Source organism: Euprymna scolopes, chromosome 33, assembly GCF_053919585.1.
Source record: "Euprymna scolopes isolate OS-2025 chromosome 33, ASM5391958v1, whole genome shotgun sequence".
Taxonomy (NCBI): Eukaryota; Metazoa; Mollusca; class Cephalopoda; order Sepiida; family Sepiolidae; genus Euprymna; species Euprymna scolopes.
Window position 1 is genome coordinate 47,444,211 of NC_136514.1, and position 20,694 is coordinate 47,464,904.

At 37.5% G+C, this 20,694-nt stretch overlaps 1 protein-coding gene across 4 annotated transcripts in view; it reads left to right on the forward strand.

Moving 5' to 3' along the window:
- The window catches only part of LOC145258207 (uncharacterized), a 369,722-nt gene that overhangs the window by 202,413 nt on the left and 146,615 nt on the right, over nucleotides 1-20,694 (forward strand). For 2 of the 4 annotated variants that reach the window (XM_080116142.1, XM_080116143.1), the window contains exons 1-2: nucleotides 5,499-5,748; nucleotides 7,252-7,437. In XM_080116142.1, the coding sequence (XP_079972268.1) occupies nucleotides 5,648-5,748; nucleotides 7,252-7,437 (287 nt within the window). In that variant the 5' untranslated portion in view covers nucleotides 5,499-5,647. Of the gene's footprint in view, nucleotides 1-5,498; nucleotides 5,749-7,251; nucleotides 7,438-20,694 lie in introns of those variants that run through there. The other 2 variants (XM_080116144.1, XM_080116145.1) reach the window with 1 other exon arrangement.

The following is a 20,694-nucleotide window of genomic DNA, read 5'->3' on the forward strand; positions in this document are numbered from 1 at the left end:
TTATTTAATGTGCAAACAAATTAAACGGCTCAAATCTGCATGAAATGACGTCAATCAGATGAGCTTATCGAGAATGTAATGAGGATAAATGATTTCTAAGTGGATGTTGATATCGTCTGACATTTGAATATGACGACATGGTTAGAAACAAAATATGGGATTAGATTATTTTTTGTACTTAAAAAAAAACCTGTTAGTAAATTTATAAGGTTATTTTCTGTAAAGTTATTAAGTTGGGAGTGAGATACTTTTCTCTTTCTTTTTACCTACGTATTAATCTTGTTTCTTCCAAAAAGTCGTAATTTGAATAATGTTTGATAAAATTGTTTTCTCATTTCTTTCTTATTTATTTGTGTTTATTTTTGGTATTTATTCATGTATTTATTGCTTTATATTTCATCTTGGCTTTGGGCTTAATTTTTACACTTATTGAACTGAGTTTGATATTGAAACTCTTCGATCTGCGTTTGATCTCAGCATTCTTTGAATTGCTTTAGATCTCTGCATTCTTTGACCTGCGTTTGATTTCTACATCATTTGATCTGTGTTTGATTTCTGCCTTCTTTGAGCTGTGTTTGATCTCTGCATTATTTGACCCACGTTTTATCTCTCCATTCTTTGACCAACGTTTTATCTCTCCATTCTTTGACCCGCGTTTTATCTCTCCATTCTTTGACCCGTGTGTTATTCCGTCATTCTTTGACCCACGTTTTATTTCTTCATTCTTTGACCCACGTTTTATTTCTTCATTCTTTGACCCGCGTTTTATTTCTTCATTCTTTGACCCGCGTTTTATTTCTTCATTCTTTGATCCACGTTTTATCTCTTCATTCTTTGACCCACGTTTTATCTCTTCATTCTTTGACCCGCGTTTTATTTCTTTATTCTTTGATCCACGTTTTATCTCTTCATTCTTTGACCCACGTTTTATCTCTTCATTCTTTGACCCATGTTTTATCTCTTCATTCTTTGACCCACGTTTTATTTCTTCATTCTTTGACCTGTGTGTTATTTCTTCATTCTTTGACCCACGTTTTATTTCTTCATTCTTTGACCCATGTGTTATTTCTTCATTCTTTGACCCGCGTTTTATCTCTTCATTCTTTGACCCACGTTTTATTTCTTCATTCTTTGACCTGTGTGTTATTTCTTCATTCTTTGACCCACGTTTTATTTCTTCATTCTTTGACCCGCGTTTTATTTCTTCATTCTTTGACCCGCGTTTTATTTCTTCATTCTTTGACCCACGTTTTATTTCTTCATTCTTTGACCCACGTTTTATCTCTTCATTCTTTGACCCACGTTAGATTTCTAAATTCTTTGATTCATAGTCAATTTTTGCATTTTTTGACCCGCATTTCATTTCTGCATTCTTTGATCTGCATTTGGATTCATCATAGAATCAAAACATAAGCTATTACAACATAGTGTTTTATAAGTCTTTGTTTCTTGGAGTAAAATAATTATAAAAAAATTGGCACTAAAGACTTCCACTAATCGACAGTGGCAACGCTCTGCTGGTTAGTAATGCCAGAACTCATGACATAGTTGATTATTTGGACTATCGACTCCACAATGTTGATATGAACCACAGCTCATTTTGAGCTTTACAGATACCTCCGTAAGGTAAAGGAGAACTAACCATGAGGAAGACCGGAAGACACATCGTCTGAAATGTAGTTAAACATTTGAATCCAACACAAATTGATAAAGACAGTAGTTCAAAGGGAAACAACGTGAAAAAAAAAAAAATCAAATTTGCATCGTAACAATCAGAATCATACTGAGCGAAATCAGATATAGTGATTTGGGACAGAGCAAACAAAAAAGCGACCGTAATAGAGGTCAGTGTACCCAATGATACAGGGCTTAACAGAGTTGAGAGGGAAAAGATAACAAAGTATCAAGGACTTATGTATGATATGAAACGAAATTGGAAATTAAAAGACGTTTCAATTATACCAGTCATCATAGGAGCAACTGGGCTTATGAAAAAGAACTTTAAAAAGTACATAGCAAGCATACCCGGTGAACCAAGTGCAAGTGAAATACAAACGATTGCACTGAAAGGGACGGCTAGAATCCTGAAAAGATCTCTTGGTTGGACTCACTAAAATAGGGGTAAATGTCAGACATCTGGTTGGATGTCCCATCCCCTAGAAGAAAAAGTTTAAGAAAAATGGAAAAAAAAAAAGCGAAATTTATTTCTTTCGCATTTCATTTGCTTTCCACTGAACGTGTTATTGAAACCGATATGAGAAATGCTAAGGTCATGAATTAAATAAAATCCTGTAAATTGCTCGATCCAGGATTTAAGCAGATGATCAGGAAAATGTCTTAATCCGATTGCGTTCTCAGTCCATGGCCAATGACTTCGTTTTGCACTTTTTTTTTTTTCTCCTGTCAATTTTCCAAAAAGCGATATGGCAAGTTTTACATTTAGCTGCATCTGATTTCTCACGAATGGACTCATCATAAGAAAACGCACCTTAACTCTAACCTGCGACCTTAAGTGCAAAGATGAACCTCTCCCATCAAATAGTTGAAGAAAATGAAAACATTGCTGATATGGTAAAAATGAAAACTGAACTTATGGAATAAAAAAAAAAAAGTAGTTTTGTGGAATTAGAATCTCATCTCTCTTTGAATAAACAAAAATTTTTTAAATCATTAGAATTCACTAGAACATCTGTGATCCTTTGGGTCAGTATTATATCATTATATCCCCCCCCCCGCACTCTATTTTTTTTTCTTTGTTAAGCCATGATCATACAACCATTAGCGATAGGCAGAAACTTCTAAGCTAATTAGGGAATGCATAAAACTTAGGAATATACCTCTATAAGGCCACCATTCGCCCATGTATGGAGTATTGCTGTCACATTTGAGCTGGTGCATCTGCTACTAGTCTCTCGCTCCTTTACAAGGTTCAAAAGAGAGTTGCAAACCTGATAAGCCCTGAACTGGTATCTAAGCTTCAACCTCTGTCCCATCGACTAAATGTTGCATCCCTCTGCCTGTTCTACAAGTATTTTAGTGGTGAATGCTCTGACGAACTGCAATCACTTGTGCTCCCACGACGTGAGCACCCTCGACAAACCTGACAGGCTGCTAAATCCCAACCCCACACTGTAGAGATCCCTAGATGTAAAAGATCTTTCTACTCCAGTAGTTTCTTCCCCAGAACCGCTAGACTTTTGAATTCCATTCCAGGTCCCTACTTCACCAACAGTACTGACGTGCAGAAGTTCAAGTGTAATGTGAACCGACATCTTGCTGCCCAAATCCCTACATAGTACCCCAGTAGTTGTTGTCCCTGATAGTGGCCCCATACACCAAAGTAGCAATTTGCCTTGTTTGGGGTGAAAATGTAATAAAAAAAAAAAAAATTAAAAAGATATCACGATAATTAGCCAATACAGAACTCCGAAACTGTGACAGTGATACATGTTCATTCACACAGTTCTGAGGCAGCACATTCAGGACTGCAGAACACAATGAGAAAGGAGATGGCATACGTCTTTGAGCAAACACCAGTGTGATTATGCAGAGAGTCTAATGTGAACGTGTATCGCCACAGGTTTGGTCAGTTCAGATGCAGCAATGGTTTTTTTTTTTTTTTTTTTTTTTTTACACAGTGGTCACCACTTATCAAGGCCCGGAAGCCACTCAGGGATAAGGGTTATTGCAAGCACATTACGTTAGTGTAGAGATTTGATGAAATGTTTACTTAAGGGGGCGGTTCATTAGGAATTTGTTAACGTTGGACTTGAAGACATCCAAGTTGTAGTCATGTGGGAAGCAGGCAGATGGAACAGAGTTCCACAGGCGTGCAGTATTTAAGTATTGCGGTGGGCAAGAACTATGAAATAATTTGAAGCAGCTGTTACATTCTGGCGACTAGACGGCAGATCTAATTCAAGCAGATCGTATACTCCATTATAATAAAGACCAATGTATAATTTCTTTTCTTTAATAAAAATAGCTACAGACAAGGCATGAAACCACTTAATATAAAAGGTCAAAATAAATAAATAAAATACTATTTCAAAGTCAAAAATACAGTAACGGATAAACGTTGGATAGATAGATTCTGACCAAGAAAACAGCAGTTTCTACCCCTTTGTCAGAAATATGGATCACTAAATGTGAAGTTTGAAGGACAAAAATAAGAAAAGTGAGTTCTGAATAATCCCCCCTTTTTTGTACTCGTACAGCTTTTGAACAAGACCTACTATGTTAGTGTTTCTATTTATTTGTCTCCCCCAAGAGGGCAGAGTTAGACACAAGGTCGGTTTTTAATGTGGGGGGAAAAGGGCACTCTGGATAGAAACAAGAATAAAAATAGTCTCAGTCATGAAGGATTTCTCCTCTACTGACTGACGGCAGAAAAGATTAAGTGTAGCATCAGAACAGATACTACACTGTGATCTTGGCCTGAAGGAAACAAACAAAATATTTTTTTTAGTGTTAGGATTTCCGAGAATCTTCTTTTTCTATTTTCTAAAATTTTGTGGATTTTCTGTTGCGTTAACACATACGAATTTTACAATTTACTCAATATACAATTGAAAATTGTCGCCTGCTGTCTTGCAATAATGTTGGATTACTTAAGGGAATTAGCTCATCAAGAATTTGTTCAAGTCCAACGCGAACAAATTGATTGATGAGCCATCCCCTTTAAGTAATCCAATTTACCAAATTTCCACTACTAACGATGTCTGACATGTTCCCCTTGACCACTGTACACTCATTAACCCTTATCCTCGAGTGGCCCCCGGGCCTTGATAAGTGGTGACTCCTTTGTAAAAAAAAAAAAAAAAAAAGCTTCTTTCCATGACAGTTTGAAGATAACAAAAAGTCGGTTTTAGCATGGGTCACACAAACTGTAGCAGTACCAAAATTAAATTACTAATCAAATTTTATGATTTTGTAGAAGTGTTTAAGTAATACATTTGCAAAACATTTTGTTTTATATGGGGGGGGGGGTGTATACCAGTTAAATATATCTATATGTATATATTAAATATTTCTTATCGTATTTTTTTTTTGCATGAAAGTATTTACTTAACAATCGATGACGTCATAAAAGACGAAAGGAAGGTTTTGAAAAATAATGATCCTATTATGACGTCATCTATTTTTTCAAATATATATATATTTCTTTCTTGATAATAATCATTCATTTTTTTATCAGCTTTATTTTTCTTTCCTCTGTCTCTCTCCCCTCCTCTGTTTCCCCCCCTCTTCTCTCTTTCCTCCTCCTCCGTTTTTCCCCCTCTTCTGTTTTTTCTCTTATTCTGTCTCTCCCCCTGCTCTTCTGTGTCTTCCCGTTTTTGTCTCCCCCCCCCCATTGCTCTGTCTTCCCCCTCTGGTTCTATCTTTCCTCCCTCTGACTCTGTCTTTCCCCCTTTCTTGATCTGTCTTTCCCCCCCACCTTCTTGATCTGTCGTTCTCCCTCTTGCTCTTTTTCCCTCTCTTGATCTGTCTTCCTTCTGTTGTCCCCCTCTTGCTTTCCCCCCGTTCACCTATTCCCTCTCCCTATCCCGCTTTCTTTTAATTATTCACGTGATCCATCTCCTCCCACTACTCTTATCATTCGCCTTTTAATTACATCGTTCATCTTTTGTTACGTCATTCCGTGTGCATGGTGACAAGCAAGCAAGTAAAGATCCACACTTTAGTATATCAGACTTTATCCAGTGTAATGACGGCGTTCAGGGTACATAGAGACAAGCAAAGAAGAATGTAAGATCCATTGAATTTTAATAGTATTTTTTGCTTTTTCTTTACTTTTGGGTCAATAATTATTAAGGCCAAGAGCCACTCAAGGATAAGTGTTAATAAGACTCAATGATTGTTAGTTGAAAAATGAGTACTATATATTAAGTTTCATGTCTGTAGACCAAAAACTGACAGAAAAGTTTGGTAGGTAAAATTTTGTTAACAAATATCTATACGCATACATAATTATATATAGAAAGAGTTTTGTGTTTACTATAAGCTTTTCACGCAAATATTATGCAAGTATAAATCATGTAGAAGTTAACTAAAGATGATCATCCCATAAGAAAAACGAAAAAAACTAATAGGGAAATTATTAAAATGAATGTTTAAAAGAATATGCAAATTAGCTAGACTTTTTGCAAATGAATGCAATTCCACGACCCATATATAGCAAAGTTGTATTTTCTTTTTAAATAAATAGAAAAAAAAGTATTTTAATATGAATATCAATACACACACACACAAAGAAAAAACTTATTAGAGTATAGATCTACAATCATTATATATATACCGATAAATATATCTATATCTATATATATATATATATATATATATATATATTTACAATAACATTTTTATGGGATGAGTAAAAGAAAGTGTAGTGTGTATGAGATGATGATGATGATGATGATGATGGGGAGGGAGGCAGATAATGGAAGCCTTAAAAACATCCCAAAATAAAGAAAAATAATAATAAGAAAAATAAAGAAACCAAATAAAACGCTAATAATATGTTAGTGAGAACCCTCCCTTCTTTACGTAGTTTCAATTTAAAGCAGATAACTGATTTATTTTCGTTCATTAAAATACAAAAGATTTACATTAATATATGAAGGACGTTTCAAACGTTATGCCTCCTATCTTTTTTTATTCTCTCTAAATAAATCAGAGGGAATAATAAATTGCATTGTTATAATGACTGAACTTATGCATTCATGACCTAAAAGTTTCATCTCTCCGTTGCAGATACTGACGGTGTGAGACTCTAAGAAAGAAGCCCCTGTCATAGACATGCACCAGAAACAGATGCGCCATTGAATTCCTTCATGCAGAAAAAAAAAAAAATTGTACTAATCAACATTCAGTGGCACCTGTTGAATGTTTACGAAGCCAATACAGTTGTTGTCAGCACAGTTGGGTGATGGGTTTGTCGATTTCAGAGCGGCGACAGAAATGTGAGTGACAAAGTGCGCTTTGGGCTTTTACGACCTAGATATCAAAAGAGGCTGGCAGAAGTGTATTGATAATGGCGGTGACTATGTAGAAAAAGAAATTCTGGAGCAGAAAAGGTCACTGGTTTTAATGGTATTGCACCCGTCTTTGTAGTTCTTCAACATTATAGTTTTTGAGTTTAAAAAAATAGGAGGCTTTACTTTTGAAATGACCCTGGTTAATTTTATTTTTTCATTGTTTTATTTTTATTTTTTCATTGTTTTATTTTTATTTTATTTTTTCTTTTTACAGAGCATCTATCACCACTCCGTCCACACCCGATAAAGATGAGGGAATTTGCATGATACCTGCTTCTCCCAGCAGTCCAGAGGAAACGAAACAGTCAACATCTAGTTCTTTGGCTGCAAATGGCTCCTCTTCCCAGAGCCAATCACAGCAGCAGCAGCAGCAACATGATCAGGCAAACAACAAATCCTGGTGAGTTTTTTTTTTTTTAATGGAAATCGCTCAGGACAAGGCATAAAGCCACTTGATGAAAGGATCTAAAAAAAAGAAAGAAAGAAGGAATATTACTCCAAGATTGAAAACTAACCAACGATAAATGTTCCTATTTACTTGCCTCCCCACGAGTACAGAGTTAGACACAAGGTCAGTTTTTAATGTGGGGAATATCCGGCTCTCCCGAAAGCGGCACTCAAAATGGACGTCATCTCTCTCTTATTTTGATCGAATTTTAAAAAATTCCTGCTGTCCCATCCTGTTGGCTGCTTGTTTGTCTTTTTTGTATAAATAAAGCAAAACTGATCGAAGCAAAGACGTCCGCCTGGCCTTCTGGGCCGGGATGTCTTGAAGGCAATCAGCTTTGATCAATGTGGGGAAAACCCTTCATATCAGACAGTTGCTATTCATTTGGACACTGCCAGAGTTCCCCTGTGCAGATAGTACTCAAGATGAGAACAGTAGTCTGATCAATCCAAATAATATGGACAGTCATTCCTCATCTCAAAAAAGTCCAGATCTATAATTTGATTTATTTTTTTTTTTTTATTGCATTTTCACCTCAAACAAGGCACGGTGCCACTTTGATATAGGGGAGGGGGCTTCTATCTGGAACATAATTTGTAGGGGTACTAAGTAGGGTGTTGAGCAGCAAGATGTCTGTTTACATTACACTTAAACTTTTGCATGTCAGTACAGTCAGGGAAGCAGGAACCTGGAAGGGAATTCCAAAGTCTAGCAGTTGTAGGGAAGAAACTATTAGAGTAGAAGGTTTTCTTGCATCTAGGGATTTCTGCTGTGTAGGGGCGAGATTTTGCTGCTTGTCGGGTTTGTCAAAGCATCCACCATTAAAATACTTGCAAAACAGGTAGAGGGATGCAGCATTTCATCGATGCGACAGTGGCTAAAGCCTAGCTGATAGTGCGGGACTTATTAGGTTGGCGACTATGTAATGGAAATGTTCGTGTGGCAGTTCTGCTATCGATTCTTTCATGAATAAAGAATAAGCAGAAACCTTTCTGAATTTTTGAAAGCGTTTCTGTGGAATGAACTGGATTCAAATTTCACACACACAGGTTTTCAGTCCGTGTCATTAACAACTTAGCTACTGTAAACCTCCGAAAATTTTTTAAATTATTTTCCACCATTAATTTTACGAATAAGTCAGCATTACCTTGATACCAAATTAGTTATAAATAATTTAGAAATAATATCCCATAGTGTTTTGTTTGATAAGATTTATTATTATTATTTTTATTTTTAACAAGAAACTAAATTCAAAGCCTCAGAAGTATAGAGTTAACCTTCGACTTATTCACCTGAAGAAGGTCGGAGGCTGCATGGATCAAAACGTTGTGCAAATAGTACCCTGGATGAGAACGTTAATCCAATTAATCCAAATAATACTTTCAGGCGTTAGTAGTTTTCTAGCATGGTAGAGAGAGTCCACCTTCTTCGCAGCAGCCTTGGCAATGTTCTCAATGTATCTATTCCAGTTCATGTTCCCTGTAAACGTTAGGCCGAGGAGTTTAAAGGAAGTACTTTCAGGTAATGTGTTCTTGGCCATTGCTATTGGTGGTAGAGAAGATTTCTTGTAATCATTGAAGGAAACAGGCTTAGTTTTGGCAGCTTTGAAGGTGACCCAGTCCACTACAGATTGGAGATCATCCTCTAGTGTTTCTGCCATTTCCTTAGATATGTACAAACTACCATTTCCTTAGATAGGTACAAACTATCCTGGGTGCCCGGCATTGCCCGGGTGTTCGGAGGTGTGGGTTAAGCAAAAAGAAAAAAGTTGTAGTAGGCAGGTAGACTCAAACCCATGACGTGAAGGTGGGAAAGAAAGTGGAGGTGGGTATAAGGGTGTTGGTTGAGCAAAAAAAAAAGAAGGAAAATAGGGAGCGCAAAAAAAAAAAAGAAATAATAAGCAGGTTCAAACCCGTAATGCGCCAGAGGAAAAAGAGGTGAAAAAAAATACAAACTGTCTTACCGATGTGCGCACTGTGATTGCGACGTCATGGGTGGTCGAAATAACACATCTTAAGCGATGTTGTGATGACTTGAAAAAAATGGCAACAAAAAAATCGACCCTTCCTGTATAAAACTGTCCAGTTGAGAGTGAAGGAATTAATGCTTTTGGCCAATTTTTCGATATTTGTCGTCCAAAGGGTCGAGCTTCAAAACGATACCGATCTCGTTAAAATCTGTTGCCTATTTTGAAAGTTTTAGGCAGACATACGAATATACATTCATACAAACATACATACACACATTTAAACAGGCAGGTGAGATTTATATTACAGACTAGCGAGGGGTACCCGGCGTTGCCCGGGTGTATGGAAGTGTGTGTGGTTTTGGGTAAATCAAAACTCCGGGGGAGGGGTTAAAATAAAAAAAATGTTTTGGTAGGTAAGTATGAGGATCGAACCCGAACTGTTGAGGCAAAGTTGTAAATTAAAGTGTGAAAAAAACCGTGCAACGTTAACCATTGCCCCACCGCGAGATGCCAACAGAAACACGTTTGAATTTATTTAATTACTTAAATTAGCAGGTGCACGTTTTAATGACTTAATGAGGTCAACTTTTGACTGTGGGGTAGCATTTCATTTAGTGCGGGATTGCTTTCCCCCCCCCCCAAGACGTTGGGGGTAGAGGGAAACATTATAGGAAAAGGCCCAACCTACATGCGGCGAGCGAAAACTGTTGAATATTTATCTTCCCGAAGTCGAGCAAATTAAATAGACAGGCGAGCTCCATTGTTAACTGTGAGATATTACGATTTACATGTGATATAAAAAGTTTTAAAAAGTTGTGAACCGACTGACAGCTTCTCTGAAAAAAGCCTTTCTTGGACATACACAAAAAGCGAACATACATTTTCGCTTTTATATATATAAACTAGCGAGGGGTACCCAGCGTTGCCCGGGTGTTTGGAGGTGTGTGTGGAAACTCCGAGGGGGGGGGGTAAAATAAAAAAAAATGTTTGGTAGGTAAGTATGAGGATTGAACCCGAACCCTTGAGGCAAAGTTGTAAATTAAAGTGTGAAAAAAAAATGTGCGACGTTAACCATTGCCCCACCGCAAGATGCTAACGGAAACACGTTTGAATTTATTTAACTATTTGGATTTAGCAGGTGCCCGTTTTAATGACTTAATAAGATCAACTTTTGACTGCGGGGTAGCATTTCATTTGGTGCGGGAATGCTTGCCCCCCCCCCACAAGATGTTGGGGGTAGGGGGAAACATTATAGGAAAAGGTCTAACCTACATGCAGCGAGTGAAAACTGTTGAATATTTATCTTCCCGAAATCGAGCAAATTAAATAAACAGGCGAGCTCCGTTGTTAACTGTGAGATATTACGATTTACATGTGATATAAAAAGTTTTAAAAAGTTGTGAACCGACTGACAGCTTCTCTGAAAATAGCCTTTCTTGGACATACACAAAAAGTGAACATACATTTTCGCTTTTATATATATAGACTAGCGGGGTACTCGACGTTGCCTGGGTGTTTGGAGGTGTGTGTTGGGGGGGGGGAGTAGATTAAAACAACCCTGTTAAAAATAAACAAAAACGTTGGCTGGTTTTTTGGAGGTGTAATAGAAAAAAAATAGTTTTAGTATAAAGGTAGGCTTGAACCCCGAACGTTTGACGCGGAGGTGGAAATGAAATGGAAAAAAAACCCCGCGACCTAACCATCTCGACCACGGGAACAGATAAATTGATAAGTGTTAAGTTGACGTTTATAAACCGAAATTAGCAGGTGCGATAACGTCAAGTTGCGGAAGCCAGTTTCTGTTTTCCCCGCTATGCGGCGATCAAACAATAAAAAAAAACACAAAAAAAACTAACATAAGGCAAACGAACGATGAAAACAGAAAAACAAACATGTGAAAAATGGCTTAAATAAGCCTGTTTCAATATTAACATTTTAAAAATCGGTGGGTACCCAGGTGTTTTTGGGTGTCGCTAAGAATAAGCGAAGTAAAAAAAAGAAAAAAGCAGAAAAACAAACATTACGTAAAAAATGGCTTAAATAACACTGGTTCAATATTTAAATTTAAAAAATCAAAAAAAAACAAGAACATCTCACACCACGATTTGAACCCAAAACGTTTAGATAATGAACCAAGGCCTTAACCAACCGAGCTAATGCGACATACAGAGAAATTTGTTCGGTTTTCCAACTATTTAAAATAAATCAGGTCACGGCGTAATCTGACGCATGTGTAGAATCGGTCATTGTCACGAGAGGACCGTTTTTGTTGACCCCCCCCTCTGTCGAAAATGTCGATTTTGGGGTGAAAAAGTTAACGTTTTTGGCCAATTTTTCGATATTTTTCGAGCAAAGGATGGAGCTTCGATATGATACCGAGTTTGTGAATTTTCGTCGCGTCTGTCGAAAGTTTTTAGCAGACATCCAAACATACACACATACATACATACATTTTCGCTTTTATATATCGAGATGTATTTCCACATTTTTTTTTTATTTTTTTTATTTATATATATATTTTTATTTTTTGTTAACACATGCTAACAAAATTTTTTGATTTATTATTTGCCCATATTGAACAATATATGTTTCCATGTTTTTTTTTTTGTTGTTTTTTTTTCTCTCCATCCCATTCCTGCACATCAAGGAACTGGTTACCATTTCGGAATTACCTCTCTATTGGATTACCTCCATATTGGATTTACCATACTTTGGATTACTTAATGGCTTACTAAGCTGGTACACGAAACAATATTTATGCTCTACCTTTTCTTTACGTTTACCTTTCTTTCCTACTAGCGGGGGGGGGGGTCCCGGCGTTGCCCGGGTGTTTGTAGGTGCATGTGTTTTTGGGTAAATGAAAACAAAAATCGTTGGTTGTTTTAAAAAAAAAAAAACGAAGCCTTGACGCGCAGTTGGAAAATAATAAAGTGTGAAAAAAAAGCGTGCGACTTGGCAGGTGCCCGTTTTTGACGAGTTAATGATGTCAACTTTGACCACGAGTCTTTTCACTTTTTTTTTTTTTAACAAAAAAGCTTAATGCACATGCGGCGATCAAAAATTGTTGAATGTTTATCTTTTCAAAGTTGGGCAAATTAAATAGATAGTTGTTAACTCGTAGATATCATTTAGGCGCGATATAAAAAGTTTTAAGAAGTTGTGAGGCGACCGATCGGTTCTCGAAAAAAAAGCCTTTCTTGGACATACACGAAAACGCACACACACACACACACACTTTCACTTTTATATTTATAGAAGATGTCTCACCTGATGATATTGTCTTAATATTTGATGATATTGCTCTTGTCACCTGCTGAATTCTTGAGGATTGACAATTTGTATTTAGATTATTCAGGCTCATCTTGGATATTTTTTTCACAGTCTTTCGGTTGAGATAACCTCTGCTGTCTTGTTTCAAACTGTGAAATCTGTACAGAATTTCAAACAATTCCTTTATTAAATCCACTATGGTAGTTTGTTCTCATTCTATCAGCTATGAAGTTTTTATGGTAGTTTGTTCTCATTCTATCAGCTATGAAGTTTTAAGTAATTTGTAATTTTATGTATTATTATTCATCCGACTACTGTTCTCATCTTGAGTGCTATTTTCACAACATTTCGGTCAATATAACCTCCGACCTTCTTCAGGTGTATCTTGTCGAACTCGGGAATTTTTCTGTCGAACTCGGGAATTTGGACGAAATTTCGAGCGGAAACCTTTATTTACTTCACGGGGGTAGCGTGCTCTTGTTCCGTCAGCCATGACTGGATAGAGCTCCTAAGTAATTAGCAAATGTATATTTCGGTCGCCCACACTGAGGATTAAACCTTCAACCTTCAGGAGAATATTACTTTTACAATTGATTTTTTCCAATATTTTAACCACTGCGCCACGGGTCCTTGTGCAGTGGTTAGAGTACTGGGAAAAATCAATTCTAAAAGTAATATCGTCCGAAACGTTGTGAAAATCACACTCAAGATGAGAACATTAATCCGATGAATAATAATACATATAACCAATCCTCATCTCAAAAATTCAGAAACGGAATTGTAATTTTATCATTAACTAGTGGGGGTGGGGTGGGGCGTCTTTGCCCGAGCGTAAAATACACTTAAATATGGTAGTTTAATTTGTCCAGATTTCATATATATTATTATTAGAAAATTTGTTTTAAAGTTTGTCAGTACATAAGTGGGAATGTTGTATTTTGGTCACAAATGGTTGAAATTGTATGAAAAAATACCCTCATGCCAGGTTGTCCTGACAAACCCCTGTACAGAGAGACTTTAGACACTCGAGGACAGTGTCTAGTAGGTATTCAAGTTCTCTCCAATAGGCATTGAAGTTCTCTCCAATAGGCATTTAAGTTCTCTCATTAGGCATTCCCGCTTATGTACCCTTATGAAGATTGAAATCAATATATAATGGCACTAAACCTGGTGTTTATAATCCTTCTTCCAATTTTGATCAAAATCCATTACATGAATTTGATTGTAGAAAATATTTAGAATTTAAGGCTTAAGTTTGAGGTTCTTAAGAAGAAACTGAAATTCAAGGAATCTTGCTTAATTAGTATCTAGTGGTTATAGATCAAATTCAATGCCAATCTTTAATGTTTGAATTTTTAGATGGTTTGTTTGTGATCATATCATGACCCCTGAAAATTTTTTAAAACTTCTTTTTTTTTTAATATTTATTAATTAATCTCTAATACTCATTATTGAAATTTCGCAAACAATTGGAGGTACCTGAACTCAAAGAAAAGGATCAAACCCCCTTTTACTTCTTTTGCTATAAACTAAATTAAACTATGAGGTGCCTTCAATAAGTTTCCAAACTTTTCTGTACAGGCATTTAAAATTGTTGTAGATACTTGAAAATTCAGTATGTTATTGCTATAAATCTTATGAGATGACTGACCAATTTTTATGAATTGGAATACACCCTACTAAAGCTGGTGAAACTTTCAAAATGCAATCTGGATGTGAGGACACTTTCAAAGAACGATATGCAATAAAAGTTCTGTTTTAAACTTGTTTGACAAAGATGGTCATCAAGGCAGTTTCTCCCCCTCCTTATAGTCCAGACCTTGCTCCTTGTGACTTTTGGTTATTCCCTAAGCTCAAGAAAAACCTTAGAGGCGGTCGTTATGAGACAATTAAGGAGATCAAAGAATCTGTGACAAGGGTCATTGACACGTTAACACAAGGACTTCCATGGGGCCTTCCAGAAGTTGTTGGAATCGTACAACAAGTACATTGCAGCCAGAGGAGATTACTTTGAAGGGGACTAGAGTTTCATGTGTGTACTATCAATAAAAGTGCCGATGTGAAAAAATGTCTGGAAACTTATTGAAGGCACTTTGTAAATATAACTCCCATTACAACACCTTTAGCCTAGCAGCAGTGTTCCAACATTCATAATGATCGGTTAATTATTTTAAGAGTGATTTGGTTGGTTGGTTGGTTGTTTTTGTTTTACGGCATATCAACTCTTTTCGGGCTATTTAATGCCGAATCCAAAGATTTTGAAGAAAAAATTTTTTTTAATAGAATATATTTGTTGTTTTTACATCGGTTTCTATTTAACCCATAGTTGGGACCCTAACAGGTACTACCACTCTGGGTCAGAGTGGACCTGGGAGCAATGGTAATTAAAGGGTGGCTCCACACTCCCCAAAGCCCACAAGCTGAGGCCTCACCACTGGATATAGTTTAAGGTCATATCCAGGACCCCCATTGAGGGACTTTTACCCTCTGCAGGGGGGGGGGGCAGTCGGCGTATTCTAATGCCCCACCGACAGGGCCATATTTTAAGAGTGAATCCTGTCGATAGAAATACACAAGTTTATATAAATTGAGATAAACAGCATTTTTTAAAAAGCTGAACTGTATTAACTTAAAATTATATACATAAATAATTATTGCATTGGAATAATATATATATATTTTTTTTTTACCTAAAAATAAAAGTTGATGAGATTGTTTGTGTGGCTTTTGGCCTACTTCTCTCCAGACAAAAACATCCTAGTGGCTGACTGTGATTCATTAATAAATTTATTTTTTTATAATTTCGACCAATCAGAAAAACTGTGTCACAGATATTCACTTCCTGCACAGATTATAGTCAATGAACCACTTATCTGCCATCTTGAAATAATCTCAGGAAATAAATAAGGAACTATTAGTATTCTCAAAAAACTTCAAGGTCACAAGGACATTTTTATCTTTTGGAATATACCAAAATATGCACCTTGCTTGACTTTTCAATTTACTCATAATATTCTTCATCATTTAACTTGCAGTTCATCTATCTTATTAACATGTTATTATTCTCGGGTAGCTTTTGGCCTTCATAAGTGCAGACTCATTATTAAAAAAAATATATGTATTCCAGTTCATACTTCGCACTTTTGTGTTAATAAATTTATTAATATTATTAAATTTAAAATTTAAATTTAAAATTAAATCAAATGGAATCAAACTGATGGTCCAAACTGTCCTTATGACAGGAAACTGGTCTGGCACCAGTTATCCTTCAAGCAATTTATTTATTACAGGGTGGAAGGATAAAATTACTGCCCTAGAAAATATGACATGATTCCATTTCCGTTTGATAAAAACCGGCTTTCTACTCTTCTCTTACTGGCCTTTATCCTTCCCTTAACCTGCTGGACTACTTCGTTTGGTCATACATTAAGAACATCACCAACATGACCTCCCACAACACCAAAGCTAACCTGATCTCCACAATCCGCCAAGTATTCACCGAGTATTCACCAAGCTCCCACCGGCGTTTATGGAAAAGACATACTCCCAGTTCTGAACCCGCATCGAGGCAGTGATTGAGGTTGAAGGCGGTTACATTGAAAAGATATCAGCTCTACTACATAATCAAGTTACCTGAATTAATTTATTCAATAAAAGTTTTAAAATAAAGCTGTAGTGTTGTTTTCTTAAGGACGGCAACTTTATCGTTCCGTCTTGTAGATATAGATGAAGTTTTTACTTACAACATCTGATATGTCTAAATTTCCACTCATTTGACCAGACATAATGTTGCTTAACTTTTGAAACCAGTGTCAACATAATCTAGTCACATGAGGCTATCCATAGCGGAATGGGGCTGTAAATAGATGGGAACATTTGATGCTACTAAGACTAAACCACTTTCCTTTAACAATAACAAGAAACCTTCTCAACTACTCATAGCCATGACTAATAACACTCTACCTGAGAGTTCTTCCTTCAAACATTCTCGGGCAACATGAGCTGGAACAAATATATTGAGGATATTGCGAAGGTTGTTGCAAAGAAGGTGGCTACCCTCCATCGTGCTAGAAGATTACTCACATCCGAGAGCATTCTGTAACTCTACAAAGCCACCATTTCATACCTGGAGTATCATTGCCATATCTGGGTTGGTTCATCTATCACTAGTCTCTCCCTCTTGCACAGGGCCCAAAGAAGAGTTTCCAATCTATTGTGTCCTGCACTGTCACCTAAGCTCCAGCCCCTGTCCCTTCGCTACAATGTTGCATCCCTGTGCCTTTTTTACAAGTATTTTGATGGCATGTGCTGGGATGAGCTCATTGCACTTGTGCCCCGTTAACCCTAACCCTAACCCTAACCCCCGACAAATCTGTTAAGCAACAAAAGCACACCATTTTACTTTAGAGGTTCCTCCCTCGGGCTGCTAGACTTTGGAATTCCCTCCGTATTACCTGCTTCCCTGACTTCACTGAAATGCAGAAGTTCAAATGTAATGTAAACCGACATCTCGCTCATCTCCTCTAAACATGGTCCCTAAATAGTAGGCCCTTACGTCCAAGTGGCAATATGCCTTGTTTGGGGGGTGGGGGTGAACATCAGTAAAAATAAAAAATAAATAAATAAACAAAACAAAACGTGTAAATAATTGTCATTTAAATATTTTTTTTAAGTAAATAGAATGAACGTGTCTCTTTGTTTATTTAGAAATTTTAACAATTTAATTATTTTTTAAATAATTTATTTTTTTAAATAATTTATTTTTTATATCAGTAAATTATGTAAGCAATTGATAATTGAGCACCGGATTTATACTAAGTAGATATTAATAAGTCCCTTGTACCTACCTCTCCCTTTTTTTTTTTTAATGGAGAGTAGATAATACAGTGGATGTGTTATCGGCAGCTCCAGTAACTCTCGCTTCTCCTTTTTTGTCCCTCAGTCCTCATTCAATGAGTGATTTTTCTGACAAAGGGTGAAGAAAAAGCTGCTTTAAAGGTCGGTAGTACTTAGTGAACAGTAGTGTGAGATGTCGGAAATTTTTCTGTCTCTATGACTATTCTTGTGACCATGTCACTAATAAGGATGCTGGAGGTAAACGTTTCGTCTGAGCTGACGTTATCCACCTGATAGTAAGGGACCCGAACCTTGGATTAACCACTAAGGAGGCTGTCCTGTCAGCAGGCGCAAAGTACTGGGGCTGCTGTATTGCCATTTGGTGAATGGATCTGTACCATGCACTAGTTTTTGGTGGGGCCTCTCGATGCCATACTAGTGGGTAATTGTTACGGCTTTACCTTATCATGTGCTACATGAAAAAAAAAATTTCCTGTCCTTTTCTCTCTTACTTTCCCTCTTTATCCTAGTCTAACCAAGTATGCTGACCTGTTCCACAAATTCCAAAACCTCAACATGAAATATCTCCAGAAAAAAAACTCGAATAAACCTAAAACCCCATCTTCCAACATAGACCCCTACTAGCATGTCTCCTGCTCCAACATCAGGGATCTACCTTCCAACCTTCCAGAGGTTGAACCCCAATTACAGGAGACGAGACCGGACATATTCTTTCTAAGCGAAACTGGAATAGGGCCGACCACTTCCCTAGATGAGTTCATAATTAACGGATACTCTAACTTAACATCTAAATTTGACCTCCAAGATCGCCATGGGCATGGAATATGTGCTTACATTAAAGATGGCTTCCTGTGTGGCAGGGATATCTCTAGAGAGGATCCTAATTTACCTTATATGTGCTTCCTGGTTGCACTTGCTTACACCACTGCATTTATATTTGCCCTCTATCGGCCCCATAACAGCGGAGTTACTATCTTTAAGAGTATATCTGAGAAAGTAGACCACATTCTGTCTGCACATCCCTCGGCTAACATCCACATCTGTGGTTACTTCAACATCCATAACGTGGAATGGCTGGCCCACTCAAATAAGACAGACGATGAGGGGAGGTTCTGTCATGATTTTGCCATTGCTTATGACCTCACTCAGATTGTTCGCGAGCCCACCCGTGTGCCCTATACTACAGGTCAATATGCAAGCCTCCTAGACCTTTTTCTCTCAACTTTCCCTGAGCTATGTTCCTGTTCCGTTCTATCTCCTCTAGGATCCTCTGACCACTCCGTCGTATCAGTTAAGATAAAAATGAAATGTAATAAGTCCCCAGACGTACCCCTCCACTGTACTGTATACCAATACTCCATGGCTGACTGGGATAGTTTCCATACATTCATATCTGATCTACCTCTGCATTCCATGTTTAAAAAGGATGTGTCCTCCATAGTATCAAACCTGACCGAATGGTTAAGTGTAGGCATAGACCGATTCATACCATCTAAAAAATTCCAACAAAAACCTAACAGCCAGCCATGGTTCTCCCCAGAATGTGCTGCTGCCATCGCGCACAGAAATCACTTTTTCTATAGCTACCAACGCACTGAGACTAAAGCTGCTTTCAGGAACGCCAGCAACCACTGTAAAAGAGTAATAAAAAATGCAAGAGAGCTATATGCCCAGTCTGTTAAATCCAAAGTAGCTGATCAGCGGCTTGGTTCCCACCAGTTTCGGCAAATAACAAATAGGATCCTGAACAGAAGTGTGCGTTCTATCCCAACCATTATCAATGGACCAGAGGTCATCTCGTCAGCATCAGACAAGGCCAAACTATTTGCCAAGAACTTTGCAGCTAATTCTACCCTATGCGACGAAGGCCATCAACTCCCTATATTTCCTCCTATAACACAGAACACGCTAGGTAACATACAAATATCTGTGCATGAGGTCACTAAGCTAATCCAGAACATTGATTCCAATAAAGCAACTGGCCCTGACGGCATCCCAATTATAACCTTCTTAGTGACATGCAATATGGTTTCCATTCTGCAAGATCTACCGCAGATGTGCTAACGGTTATATCTCATAGGATTAGTGAATCGCTTGACAAAGGCTGCCTTTCTAGGGCAATTGCTCTTGACGTATCAAAGGCCTTCGACAAGGTATGGCATAAAGGCCTACTTCACAAGATTTCCAGCTACGGTATAACTGGAAATGTTTTCTCTATCATTAAATCATTTCTCTCTGATAGGCTCATAAGAGTAGTGGTCGATGGACAAAAATCAGAAGCCTGCAGTATTAATGCTGGAGTCCCTCAGGGGTCCATTCTGGTCCCAACTCTTTTCCTGATCTACATCAATGATCTCCCAAAACACATACTTAAATCATTCATTGACATCTATGCTGATGACACGATCATCTATGACAACACATCAAAGGCTGTAAATGACAAAGTTCTCTCTGATTCTCTCTCCTCTGATCTCGAGCGTGTGGTTCAGTGGGGGAAGATGTGGCTGGTTACCTTTAATGCATCTAAAACCAAACTCCTATCCTTACATCATCAACGCTCTGATCCCCATCTGCCATCAATTGAAATGGATGGCTCTCATCTAGGAGAAGCCCCATGTTTTGACAAGCTTCTGGGCTTGACTTTACTCCTGATCTGAAATGGAACACGTACATCAAGTCTGTTGCCAAGGTCGCTGGAAAGATGGTGGGATCCTTCTACCGCTCCAGAAGATATCTCACTACTGATGCAATTCTCTATCTATATAAGAGCCAAGTACGTCCAAGGATGGATTACTGCTGCCATATCTGGGCAGGAGCTGCTAAAAACAGCCTATCCTGCCTTGACAGAGTACAAAATAGACTTTGTGGCTTAGTGGGGGATGCCCTTTTCTCTTCCCTGCAACCTCTCTCCCACAGAAGAGACGTTGCGAGCCTATCTGTGTTTTATTGTTATTTCCATGGCAGGTGCTCGTCTGAACTCCAATCTCTGGTCCCTCCTCACCAATCTTTTATGAAAAATACCCGTTTAGCTGAATCCACTGCCCAAAATTTTCCCCACTCTTTATCTGTGCCTAAATCAAAATGTAGATTCCATGAACAAAGCTTCTTTCTTA